The sequence below is a fragment of the Raphanus sativus genome, chromosome 1 (genome assembly GCF_000801105.2).
Source record: "Raphanus sativus cultivar WK10039 chromosome 1, ASM80110v3, whole genome shotgun sequence".
NCBI lineage: Eukaryota > Viridiplantae > Streptophyta > Magnoliopsida > Brassicales > Brassicaceae > Raphanus > Raphanus sativus.
Genome location: NC_079511.1, coordinates 16682165 through 16696063, shown reverse-complemented (window position 1 = coordinate 16696063; position 13899 = coordinate 16682165). Strand labels below are relative to the sequence as shown.

Sequence of the window (13899 nt, the reverse complement as noted above, 5' to 3'; positions counted from 1 at the left end):
TAGCTGCACGGTTGGATCGATTGAACATGTTGTTGCAGTCTTCCATTGATGAATCTCTGAATGCTGGAAGCTGCTGGGTAGAAGGTGAAAAGTTTTGAATTTTCGTGGCTTGAGTTGTCAACCTTTTATACCCATGTGTTGCCCTAATCGGTGAAATTCGATTTTGTCCTTTAAGTCGTCCGGGTTAATATCGATCGATATATACTGGCAATGTCGATCGATGGACGATGTCGTTTTGCTGGATGAAGTAGATAATCGATCGATGGTGGGCGTTTGATGTCGATCGATTGTGTTGCAAATCTGTCATTCTCCAAGTAATTTTCCCAAGCTCTCTCTTCCCAATAGTCTGCATCATATTCTTCACTGTGGTCTCCACTGTGGGAAGAGGTGGCTATGTCTACTGCAAAACTCTCATGAAATCCGCTATCTGCCCAACTCCTTACTGAGTAATCATCTTCCTTTCGGTTGGTTGGGATGGCAAATTCGGGTAGCAATGATCTGGTAGATCGAGTTTATCATCTGGTGGGTCTCTGTCGATCGATGATCCATAGTTGTTGTCGATCTCCTCTGACTTGAATGTGTCGATCGATGACGTTAAAGTACTGTCGATCGATCCCGAGTACTCTGTCTCGTACTCGACTTCACAATGACAAACTGCGATGATACCAGTATCATCTTCCTTTACCACTGATTTGGCTGGTGGTTTGCCAAGCTTGACAGGGTCGTAGTGGATATCTGGATCTATCATAGTCAAGCACATCCTGTTGGTGTTCATGTCACATATGGCTCCTACTGTAGCCATAAATGCTTTTCCAAGTAAGAGGGAAGAGTTCCAATTTAGCTTGATGTCTAGGACATGAAAATCCACAGGGACGATAGCATCACCAATATGTACCTCTAGGTCTTTGATGAAGCCTCCAGAGTTTCTCTGAGAGTAATCCACGAAAGTAAAGATCTCTGGTGAAGGCTCTACTTGCAGGCCCAGATGGTCTGCCATGACCTTTGTTAAGATGCTGACTGATGAACCAGTGTCACATAGTGCATGAGGAAATTCAATACCTTGTATCACACAGGGTATTACAAACTTCCCAGGATCACTCTTCTTTGGCAAAGTAATCATTTTCCTCATATCTTCTCTGACATTGTCAAACCTTCTCCTAATGTCAGTTTCAGTCTCCCTTGTTTCTCTGAAGAACATCCACAATCTCTTTGTGAAATAAACCTCCTCAAAAGGTTTCTCTGGTGGGATTCCGATAACTCTCTTAGTGAAACCATCAATCTCCTTTTCATTAGCTTCCCTCTTAAGGTTCTTAGGAATCTTCTCCTTCCTACTCCTTAACCTTCTTCCTTCAGTTTCCTCTGATGTAGGTGTAGTGTCTGAAAGGTTACTAGTGATTTGGTAGGGTTAGCTTGTGGTTTCGGTGTGGGTCTGAGTGCATTGATTCGGTTGCTGTCTATCGATGGTAGTTGCACTCGGTATGTGAGAGGTGCGTGTCGATCGATAGGTGGAGAATAGGGTCGATCGATACGGTTCTCTTCATTGTGTCGATCGATGAGTGGCTCGTCTCGTCGGTCGATATCTTCGTAGGTGTGGGTGGGTGGGTATGGATGAGAAGCCGTGAATTCAGCATGTGTCAATATCCTAACCGCGTTGCAGTCTGCAAGCGTATCCGGAAAAGACATCGTCGATGTCGATCGATGTGGACTAGTTGGTGTCGATCGACACCATTGTGATCCACCGAGACTTAGCGAACTTTCCACTTCAAAGTCTCCTTCTTGTAGCTTCTCCTGTTTCACCACTTGCCAGAAATCATCATCTATGATAGCATTGACGTGGTGTTTCCTATTTCCTTCCCCTACTTCCTTAGAAGTTCCAATCCTCCTGATAGAGTCTTCAGTCTGGACAATCTGTGTCTCAAGTTTCTTAACTTGAGTGCAGATGGTGTCTATCCTCGTGGTCAGATTGTTGAAGACAGAATCAATCTTCCCATTGAAGTCTACTGTAAGCTTCTGCTGACCTTCCAGAACTCTATCAATCATGGCATCAAACTTACTTTCCTGGGTGGGTGGCGGTGGGTTTTGGTAAGCTGAGTTGCCGTAGTTCCTTGTGTTGGTGAAGGGTTTCTGATACTGTGAACTCTGGTTGTAGTTACTCTTCTGACCACTGCCAAAAAAAATTTTGTTTCCACTCTGGTTTCCATATCTCTGAAATCCAGTACCTCCAATGTAGTTCACATCTTCCTCTGTATCATCCTCTCTAGCCTCTCCTTCTTCATCTGAGCAGACTGGTTGCCCCAGAATTGCATGTAAAGCATCTATCTTGGCTCTGACTTCGTTCATCTGGTCTTCCCCGATGGCTGCAACCGATTTCTTCTTGTCAGAGTCAGTGTTCTTGGTGCTGCTGCTGTTGGCTAGGTTCTCAATAAGTCTCACAGCCTCTATTGGATTCCTAGTGTTGAAGTTCCCCTCACTAGAAGTATCAAGAGCCATCTGATACCTTAAGGCGATACCTCTGTAGAAAGTGCTTAACAGCTGCACTTCATTGAATCCATGGTGTGGACAGTCTCGTTGGAAGAACTTGAATCTGATCCACGCGTCTTTAAAAGTCTCACTAGGCTTTTGCGCGAAAGTGGCGATTTTGCTTCTTAAGTCTTCAGCGCGTGCCTCATCAAAGAAATTACGCAGGAAGGCGTTTTTGATGTCGGCCCAGGATGTCAGTGATCCTGTAGGTAGCTGCTTGAGCCAGTGGGAAGCTTCTCCAATCAGTGAGTATTTGAAGAGCTTGAAGAGTAGGTAGTCCTCGGGGACTCCATCCATACGATAGCAGCAATAAGATCCTCGAACCTCTCCAGATGGTCCATAGGATGCTCGTGTGATTGCCCAGAATAAGGTATCTGAGACACGAGAGAGTAGTACTGAGGCTTGAGCTCGAAGTTCGGCTTCTGAATCTCTGGAAGTCGAATAGCTGATCTGTTGGTGTAGTACTCGTCTGGACCGTTATAGTCTGCCAACAATCGTGTTTGAGCTTCTCCTGTAGCCTCAGCTTCAGGTTCAGGGATTATGTTTCCCTGTGCATCTAGCTTCTGACTTGTTGCATTACGCAGATGACCATCTTGGTCATACAGGTTTCCATTCTCGCCCTGCGTGAGAATGACAATCGCGACCATGCTTCGCGAAGTAGTGTCGATCGATATACGGTTAGAAGTATCGAATGATGCGGATCGGCGAACGGTATCGGTCGACGGTGCTGTCTGAGTGTCGGTCGACGGTGCTGTCTGAGTGTCGGTCGACTGTTGAACGTGAGTATCAGTCGACGGTAATGCGGTTCTGTCGATCGATGCGGAGCGTAGGTCTTTGCGGATTGAGCGTTCCAAGTGTGCAGGATCCTCTGAGAATAATAGTTGATTTCCCCTGTTGCTTCTGGTACTGCTGGGCATGTACCTGAAAAGACAAGAAAATTTAAATAAGAAAGGGGGTAAAAGAAAAACCTAAGATTAATAAGATTAAATCTAATGGCGATCAAAGCTCTCCGGCAACGGCGCCAAATTTGATAGTGCTCAAATTACCCATTAGAGCTTACTCTCTCAAATAAGAGGTACAGCTGTAGTACTTAGGGATCGAATCACGAGGAGCTAGGGAACCAATTAAATAAAATCTACTAATCAATCCTAGGCAAGGTTGGTTTATATGATAGAAATGAAAATAACAATTCCTAAAATAAGCAAGGCAGTTGCTCTAACTAACAATATGAAGGGTTGTTTAAATGGGATAAAGAGTGCTAGACATAGGGTTTCTATTCAGGAATGGAGATTATAATCTCTATAAATGTTTTAACAAGTTGCTTGCATGATACTATAGATCTCAGCCGCTTAACATATGTGAATGAATCACTGGTTAAATATCTAGATCTCTGGCCACACCTTTCGCATGATGACACAGAAAAAGAGTCGGTCGATATCCTTTTGAGATATCGAGCGATACACCTTTCGCGGTGCCGATCAATTCACCAGTAGGGTTATCGATCGACGGCTTCTAGATCTGCCTAGGCGCGAACCGAATATGACCACAAGGTCTCAAGGAGGAACTGTCGTTCTTCTCAACGGGAAACAGGCATCGCTCAAATGGATAATTCAAGATAATCTAAGATCCTAGTGATCTATGTTCTAGTTAGGTAATCTAAAACAAGCATAGGGGACAATCCATTTGATGAGTATCACAACTTAGCAATTATAATTTGGGGCTAATCCCACAAACCTATTTAAACCCTAGATCTAACAAGTAGACTACTCAGACATAGCTAAACAATTCATAACAATGGATAGATGAAAGAATTGCATAGATAGAATAAAGTAGAAATACAAAAGGAGATGAGAAATCTCTCCAATCTCTCTCAAACAAAAAAAACTCTAGTCTCTCTCTCACACTCTCTGCTTTGGTTGTAAAAAGCTTCAAGCTTCAAAGGGTTTCAAAACTTGCCGTCAAAAATACTTAGCAGGAGTATTTAAGCATTTCCATTACGTTAAAAACTCGTCAGGGGCAATCTCGTAATTTGGTGAAGTCTTGGTGAAGTAGTTGGCTAAACCATTTCGTCCTCGATATCGATCGACAACACTAAATGTGTATCGATCGATTATAATCTTCTAGTACGCGGATCTTCTCAGCTACATCGATCGACGACTCAAGATGAGTATCGATCTATTATAATCGCAATGTTGACTTCCGACTTAGTCTTGAATGGTCAACTCGGGTGTATCATCTCTTGTACTCCAAAATACTCCAAAAACATCACTTTCTCACAAAATACTCCTGAACCTGAAAACATACCTTAAGATCACTCTACTAGTAAGGAAATAGATAGATATAGCAAAAACCCTTTAGATCTAGCTTAATCACCCTTAATCTCCCTAACCCATGAATCCTAAAGTGGATTACTCACTAATCACCATGTTTCCTCTTAAACCCATGAGAGATTTAAGCTTAATCATGTAAAGAAAGGAAGAAAGGAACTTAAAATCACTCAAAAACACAAGAACAAGATGATGATTTGATTAAAGGAAAGAACTTTCACCAAAAGGGTTTATGTTTCTTAAGAGAAATTAAGATAACCTCAAAGATTAGGTCTACAAAATATTTATAGTAGCTAGAAACATAAGGGTAAAAGAGTAAAAACAAGTCTGGTCAACTCTCAAATGCTGACTATGAAAATGGTCGCAACTGCCTTTTGGTGCTGTCAAGAAGCCGTTGAGGGGTGCAGAAACCCGCTGGGATGTGGACACCGGCTTCTCGTCACATTCACCAAGCCGTTGCAAGAAGTCGAAGTTGGGCAGGGAGGTGTGTTTTTATCCAGCGGTTTGGTGAAACAGCTGCACCAAAAGCCTCTCCAACACTTAGTATTTTCAGCAGAACTTCTGCACCGGCTTCTCATCATGACGCCAGGCCGCTGGGTGACGCTAGGCCGCTGGGTGTTGTGCATCGGCTTCTTGGCGAGGTCGTAATGTCGCTGTGTGGTCACTTATGCCGCTGGGACACTTGGTGATCTTGAAAATCACTAATCTTGCTCCCATTCTACCTCCAAATGCTCCAAAGTTACCATTTGATATCTTCATCACCTGATAAGGACAAATACTATGCAATGCAACCTAAACAAGTCTAAATGCTATCCTAAATGATCAAAATGCAAGATAAAAGAATGGTGAAATCTATTAAAAATACAAGATATCAGGAGGCGAGGAATATATGCCGTGATGGAGAACTAATGGGAGTCGACATGCTCCTCCTTGAATCTCAGGTTATCTATTTAACCCCGAATTAATTTCATAGTCCGGTTAAATTCTATATACATCTCTGTCTTTTGATTCTATGTTATATTTCGTAGTTTCTGTTGTAGTTTCTATTTGAACCATTTCCAGTGTTCATTTGTAAGGTTGTTTTATTTTTATTTTCGGAGTTCCTGTTCTAGGTTTTTTGATAAGCCATTTCCAAATTTTTTGTTTGCTATTGTTCTTCGTGTTCATATTTAAGATGTTTTAGACGTCTCCGCTTTATTTGAACAATTCATGTTCTAGATTTTTGGATAAGCCATTTCCAAAATTTTAGATGTTTTAGACGTTTTAGACGTCTCCTCTGTCTTTGAATGATTGAAAATATTATGAAATAGATTTAGAAGTCCCGTTTAAAATTTTGGTTATCAATATTGGACATTTGATGATTGTTCTAAGTTATAGTTGATGTTAAGATATGTTCTACAGACGGAGGATGTGACGAGAGATAGCAAAGGCAATTGCTGCCTGTTCAAGCTGTCACAGGGGAGGTCAATAGGGTCTCGGACATGGTGAGTTTATAAGAGCTACAATCTTCTTTTTTTTCTTTTTTTTTACGGAAAGAGACTGAAGGTTTTGTGTTTAACATATTTTTTTTTTTTGCAAAATATAGGTTCCTGCTTTCGCATTTTCTGTAAATGGAGTGATAAAAGTTGCAGGAATCAAAACGAAACTTCAAGAGCATAACAGAAGAGCAAAAGCAACAGATTTTTTAGTATTATAAAAGGACGAAGAGTAGCTAATCTGGATGCTTCTTAATCTGACCATCTCGCCAACATCACAAAGAAGTTACTAGACTCTAATTCCAGTTTGTATAGTATTCCCTACTTAGAGATCTATCGACCTTTCCTCACAAAAGCTGGAGTCTTGGTCACTTCAAAGAGGTAAAATATCATACAGTTTTTTATCTTTTCCATACAAAAGATATTAGCTCATTCAATTGTATTTAAGTACTTTATAATGTTTTTCCATAGTTTGAAGAAGCTACTGCACAGCAAAGCTGTAACCTTCCTTTCAAATGACTACTATGAATGACATTCCATGGATGGACTTGGTACCTCTTATGTATCTGAACAATTCATTTAGCATGAAACTTTTCAGGTGCAACTTTTTTCTAAGTGAGTGTTTTGCAATATCATTCAGAGTTTAACTACCTCTTAGTTTTTCGATCATTTATTACATAATGTTTTTGTCCTTCACTTTTATGTTTTCCATTGTCAGAGAGTTGTAGGCATGACCTGTTAGTAATACATTATCTTTCTTGGTTGCAAGTTGTGATTGACTTTTCATCTTATGTATGAATATAGTTTACTGAGGAGCTTGCTAAGTTGGATGAGAAGTTCAAGTTGACCGGATCCATTATCCAAAGCAAATTAATGCTTGGTAAGTTCTTCGGTTCCTCAATTATGTTACACGTTATTTTTATACTAAAATTACACATAATAACCGTGTTGCAGTCTTACTGGTTACAACCGCTATAATACTGAGTTCTAGAACTAATCTTTCGTAGATAGTACTCTAGAAAACATGATTGGAACACCAACACATGTTGCTAATGTGCATGTATTAAGTATTAACCATCTCTCCGACAATTGATTATCTTTCTTGGTGTGTGTTTTTGTCTCAATGAATGTTACACTTAAAAACTCTTATCTGATTCAGAGTTCATGTTCCAGATTGGCTGAGAACCCAAACGCAGACAGCCTTTTTAACCATGGATGCCCATCATGAGATTTCAACTCCACAGTGTCTGTTGGATACAATTGGCCAACACAAAATGTCAAAGTGAAGGTCTCTGACTACAACAACTTCACGGCAAAAAGGCATACCATAACTGTCAGACAGGTCGTTTGTCCTCCAGCTGCCAGCGGTAAGCACCACCTGTGGAGATCACAGTCACCAGAGACATTGAAGACGAGCAACTTCCCGAGCCAAGTGTAACATGTAACTCTTCCTTTGGTGGAACCTGCTACACTGGGTCTTCTATTGGTGGAAGTGCTCCAACTAATGACAGTGAAGAGGAGAAGGAAGCCAAGCGTCCAAGACTTAGTAGCTAAGACCTGTCAAATCCAGCTCCCAAATCCATGTTGTTTAGTTCCTCCCATTACCTATATGGCTTATGTTTGTGTTCTTCTCAAAGATTTCCTTCTGCATATATCTGAACATAATCTTTATGTTTCGTTTTTTTACCCGTTGGAAACACATTACTTACTTCGAGTTGCATTTATTTTCCTCAAAGCAAAGTTTCTCCAGCTAATGTAAGCATTTGATAAACTCTCATTCCCACAGATTGACACAGTGATTGTGTTTTAACTTCTGGGTTGATAGATTCACAGATCAGAACCTAAACAATGGCACTAATCTGGATCTAAGAGAAATTAACAAATCCTTAGTTGCTGGATTTGATCAAAAGGTTTTGAATTTTGATAGTGTTTTTGATGAGTAAAAGCTTATGGCTTCAGTTAACATGACTAGCTGAAGATGTCTTTCATCCTTGAAGTGATAAATCATCATATGGAGTAACAGACCCAAAGAGATGGTGCAATTACTCTTGAATTTGGGAGCTTCTGTTTCTCAGGTCAGTGTGGAGGATGGAACCACAATTGATCTTACAAGTTATTATCATAGCACCTGATTGATGCTGAGATTTTTAAGGGAGAACTTAACTCTAGCTTATTGTTACCCTTTTGGTTTTTGGTTTTGTATTGAAGGTGTTGGGATTTATTGGTTTTAGATGGACGCCATCAATGGTTTCTTGCTCATGGCAATTGGCATCGGAACTTGCTCGAACAAACACTAAACCCAACCAGAGAACAGCCACATAACCATCCACCAAAACTCCCTTCTCCTTTCTGATAAGCATTGTCAAGATTGCTCAGTAAGTAAACCTTTCACCTACATGAAACACCCAACGTCCCGCAATAAAAGAAGCTCGCAGATTTTATTGATTTTTCACCTCATTTGTAGATTTCAGAAAATGTGGCTGGGGATATGATTGTCTAACTCCATGTCGTCTCCTTACGTGTTTCTGAAATAAAATACACAGTTCCTGCAGATGGTTACATATTGATTCTTCACTACCCCATTATATTTTAACAAACATATTATTTGATTTATATTTAACAATCTCTTTCGATACAGAATATGTTGATAAACATTTATTTTCTTTCTTTCAGTGGGGGGGGGGGGTCAATAGCAGAATACACGTATCATATATGAATATCTTCATTCCTTGGATCATAAAAAAACAATATTCAGCAGAGAACAACATATATAAAATAATATTTAGTAAAGACATCTGGTCTTCACAACATAAGAACCTCGTGAAAACCATACTATTTTTCTCAACTTTTATGGATTTTCAGAAAAATATCCAACAATACCTTTTATCAAGGTATTTACAAATATATTGATCAAATCCAACAATTTTGAAGTTGAACTTTTTTTCAACAATTTATATTTTTCATGTATGCTTCTAGAAAAGCATACATGACCCATATATGATATGGTGTGAATGATTCAAATTATTATTACAATAAAAAATATGGTTTAGTTATACTCAAATCATTTTAAAACCTGATTTTCTAATTAATTTATTCATTTTTTCTATCTTTCGGACTTGTATTACATGATTGCTGGCTAACATTTTGTTTAAGTTTTTACTAATGAAACTAATCTTTCTAGAAGCATACATGAAAAATATAAATTGTTGAAAAAAAGTTCAACAATTTACACCATAACCTTAAGCCTCTATTAATTTATGTAAAATTTGGAGTTGGATATTACCATTGCTCCATATCAGAGATACGAGGAGGAAATTTTTGGTTCCAAGGTAAAAAAATCCCATAAAATTTTGGAAAGTATTCTCCATAGCCACACATGAAAAAAAAGTATTCTATTTGCCACACCAAAAATTCTACTTGACCTACTTTTTTTCATATTTCTCTTCTCCTTCTTACCCTTAATATTATATTAATATCTCATACCCACTATATTTTTTGAGATTAAAATCAAAATCAGATCCCACTTTCCTCTCTCCTCTCTCTCTTCCCCCCCCCCATTATGTCGACCATCTCCCTCCAATTTCCCCCATAAATTCTCCCATAAAATCTCAAACCTAACAGGCGGTCCCCACACCAATCCACCTCTCTCCTTCCCACAGCTGTCGGCTCCTTTCTCCTTTCTCCCATCTTGTTTCCTCTTCCCCAACCAGAAACGATTTTTCTCATATTCTTAACTCCATTGGCGATTTTGAAGGTTTTTTGAAGGAATTTGGTACGTTTTTTCACGAAATTCTCATAATAATATTCTACTTATGTTTTATGTATTATGTGAAACAAAAAATATCAACATTTTGCTGTAAAAATCGTGAGAGTTTTGAAAGAAAAATTAAAATAATGTTTAAAGAAGATTTTGTATTATTCTATATTTTTAACACGGTTTGAAAGAAAAAAAAATATGAAAATTGTGTTAGACGATAATCTTGGTTCTGTAACACATTATTAGTTGATTAAAAAGACTTAAACTGATGAAAAACTAAAGTTTTAGGTAAAAATGAAAGTTTTAGGTATATTGTTATGAAAAGGGATGTTTAAGGACAATTTTGTATATTTCTTCTTATTTTGCACTGTTTTAAGCCATAATAATGCATTACAATAGTGGTAGACGATATTGTGGGTTGTATAACACCCTCTTGATCAATTATAAGTGTTAAATCGAGAAAAGCAAAAATTTATAAGAACTACTGGAACGACTGGTATTACTAAAGTGAAAGTGTATTACTTGTATTACTGGAACGACTATGTACCAAAGATCTTAGATAACTCAGATTCTTTAAATGATTAACTAATCATAATTTTATTTTTTCAGGAAATATATGGCTTCTCCCATTACAGTCATATGTTTTGACTATGAAGGAAGTTACATCAAGTATGGGCCTGAGATAAACTGGATCTCGGGAGAAGATCAAATTCACACTCTAGTGATGAAAACATCTGTGGAAGAGGTTACATATTCTGAATTGGTTGATAGTATATGCAGAAAGATTAAGGCAATGGAGATGGGATGCTGAAGATTAGTTACTTTCCAATGGTGTTGTATTCGAGCATACCATCATATATTTGGACTGATGAAGACGTTTTGGGTTATCTCATGCAAGTAAATCATGATCAATGTAGAAGTGTTTTACATGTGGAGATCAGCAATGCCATGGATGATACATATGGTGGTATGTCGCTTTCAAGAGATGATGATGAAACTGATGATAGCTATGTTGGTCTTTCTGATGGAAAGGATACTGATACGGAGGATTGGACCGAGGAAGATGAGACCGAGGATATGAGATTGAGAAAAATGGAGCTGAGCAAGATGGAACAGATCAGGATCATGAGATGGATGACATGGTCACGCTTTACACAGGTGAACAACATAAAGACTTTGAGATGCATGTGGATTTAGAGCATGGGTATGAAGGAACAGAAGTCGGAATGGGAGTTGAAGCTGCAAGAGCGGGAGTTGAAGCTGCAGGAGCGGGAGCTGAAGCCACAACAGTTGTAGAAGAAGAATGGGATGATGGTCTCGATTTTTTAAGGGTCAAGAATTCAGAACTAAGACAGACATGCAAGTTCTAGTTCAGAGGGGTGTGCATAAGAATGGTTTTGAGTATACAACTAAGTCTGATACTTGGAGATTTATGGCAAAATGTCGTGGAGCCAAAGAAGGTTGCAAGTGGTATTTGCGTGTAGCAAAGCTTAAGAATTCAGATCTTTGGACGGTTAGAACTTAAGTCAAGTCTCATACATGCTCAGTGGTAACTACAAGTACCCTTAGAAATAGAAGGAGAGGCACACCACAGGTTGTTGCATCTGTTTTGGATGAAGAATATCCCGGTAGATATGACACACCAAGACCAAGTGATCTGATCAGTATGGTTACCCGGAAGGTTGGTGTTGATGTATCATATGCCACAGCATGGAGAGGAAAAAGGTTGGCTGCTAATGAAGTGTGAGGTACTCCAGAAGAGAGTTTTTCTATGATACAATCCTATATGCACATGCTTAAGTTGAAGAATCCTGACTCGGTAAGTTATGTTGAAGTGGATGCGGCAAAGAGATTTAAGTATCTATTTTTCGCATTTGGAGCTTCCATAGAAGGGTTCGTAGCGATGAGGAAAGTTATCATTGTGGATGGAACACATCTTAAGCATGTTTATGGTGGAGTTCTGCTTGTTGCGACGGCTCAAGATCCTGATCGTCACCATTACCCTATTGCATTTGGTGTAGTTGATGGTGAGAAAGATGAAAGCTGGACGTGGTTTATGAAAATTTGAGGTCAGTGATATCAGATGTAGACGGATTGATGTTTCTTTCGGATAGAAATGCGAGCTTGATCAATTCACGTCAGGTGTTCCCAACGGCCGCACATGGGTATTGTGTCTGGCATTTGTCTCAAAATGTCAAAGGACATGTATTCAACAACAGAGATGTTTGTGCAATCAAGTTTAGAGAATGCGCATATGCTTATACAGTGGCTGAGTTCGATGTTCTCTATGATGCTTTTTCCAGAAAGTATCCTTCTGCTGCCGAGTATCTGGAAAAGAGTGTTGAAGTGGGAAAATGGGCAAAATATTACTTTGAAGGAGACATATACAATGTTGACACAACCAATGCAGCAGAATCTATCAATGGTGTTCTTCGGGAAGCGAGGAAATACTTCATGCTACCGATGATTGATGTTATCATTAAGAAAATGGCTGAATGGTTTAACAAACATAGGAAGAAGGCAGCCCAAATACCAGCCACGAAGAAGCTTGTGCCTACAGTAGAAACCCAGTTGTCCAAAAGATCTTTGGAAGCGAGGTGTTTAGATGTGGTTGAGATAAACAGCTTTCACCTTGAATACAATGTCAATGGTAGTGACGGAAAGGTTTATACGGTTGATTTGGCAAGAAAAATGTGCAGCTGCAGGTGCTTTGATATAGACAAAATCCTGTGTGTTCATGCATGTGCTGCTGCCAAGTTCTTGAGCATTGGAACGGACCTCCATCTACAAGACTTTTGTTCGGTATACTATACGGTGGAGCTTTGGGCGTTGGCATACTGTAGGACGATTTATCATGTGCCACATCAGTCTGAATGGGTTATACCAGATGAAATTCGAGCACTCAAAGTTCTTCCTCCATTATATGATAAAAAGAAAGGACCCATTCAGAAGCAAAGGTTTCCATCAGCCGGAGAATCTCTTGGACGTGGAAGAGGGCGAGGAAGGGGAAGGGGAAGAGGAAGGGGAAGAGGAAGGAGAGGCGGACGTTTGTATGAGTATTTTGAGTGTGGAAGTACTTCTGCAACCGCCGAGTAGCATGAGACTCTTGTGATTTGAACTATGTCTAATATGTGTAATATGGAACTACTAGTACTACTGGAACTACTATGTGTAGTATGGGTTACTAGGAACTACTTCGTACTACCCCGAACTACCAAAAATTACTCTATATTATTATTTGTTATGCATGTTTCTAAAAACCTTAATTTTCTTCTTAATATTTATTTTTAAAAGATGCATCTCGTATAATACGTGATTATATGTCCATGCATGTGTTTATTTTTCAGGATAGACATAAAATACTCTAAAAATCTCAAGTTGGTAAAAAAATTCTCATTTCAATAGAAAACATCCTTATGCTTCCTTGTTAATGTCTTGATGGGAAGACCATAATGAGATGAATTTCAGAAAACACATATTTTGAAAAAATAATTCCTGCCAATGTGCTATATACAGTCTGAAAATGTCTAAATAAATTGGTATTACTAATTAATTTAATTTAATGATGTTGTATTACTAGAAAAATGCTATAATCTGCAAAAGTATTACTATGAAGAATGAAATATTACTACTAGCTTGAGTACTACTATGAGTAAGATAAATATTACTTTAATAATATCTTTTGCACATTTTAGACATGTGTGGACATTGTTTTACACGTTTTAGACATTGTTTTACACGTTTTAGACATTGTCTAAGATTTTAGTTTTTTATGTTTTTGTCTTAGTAATACTAATAAGCCTAGTAGTATAAATTTGCT

General features: G+C 38.8%; 1 protein-coding gene and 1 non-coding gene across 2 annotated transcripts; both read left to right on the top strand.

The window, feature by feature from the left end:
• The first annotated feature begins 2545 nt into the window (after nt 1-2545).
• On the top strand, nt 2546-2653 carry LOC130497827 (small nucleolar RNA R71). The gene has a single exon (XR_008936845.1). It is a non-coding gene; the product is annotated as a small nucleolar RNA R71 (small nucleolar RNA).
• A 9212-nt stretch (nt 2654-11865) lies between these two features.
• On the top strand, nt 11866-13175 carry LOC108846804 (uncharacterized). The gene is made up of 2 exons (XM_056990084.1): nt 11866-12106; nt 12154-13175. The coding sequence occupies exons 1-2, from the start codon at nt 11866-11868 to the stop codon at nt 13173-13175; spliced, it is 1263 nt and encodes a 420-aa protein (XP_056846064.1).
• The last annotated feature ends 724 nt before the right edge of the window (nt 13176-13899 follow it).

What these genes read in the sequence shown, in the direction of transcription:
- LOC108846804 (XM_056990084.1), top strand. Translation starts at nt 11,866, where the DNA reads ATGCACATGCTTAAGTTGAAGAATCCTGACTCGGTAAGTTATGTTGAA. An exon ending in TGCATTTGGTGTAGTTGATG is followed by an intron (nt 12,107 to 12,153) that starts GTGAGAAAGATG and finishes ATTTGAGGTCAG; the next exon opens with TGATATCAGATGTAGACGGA.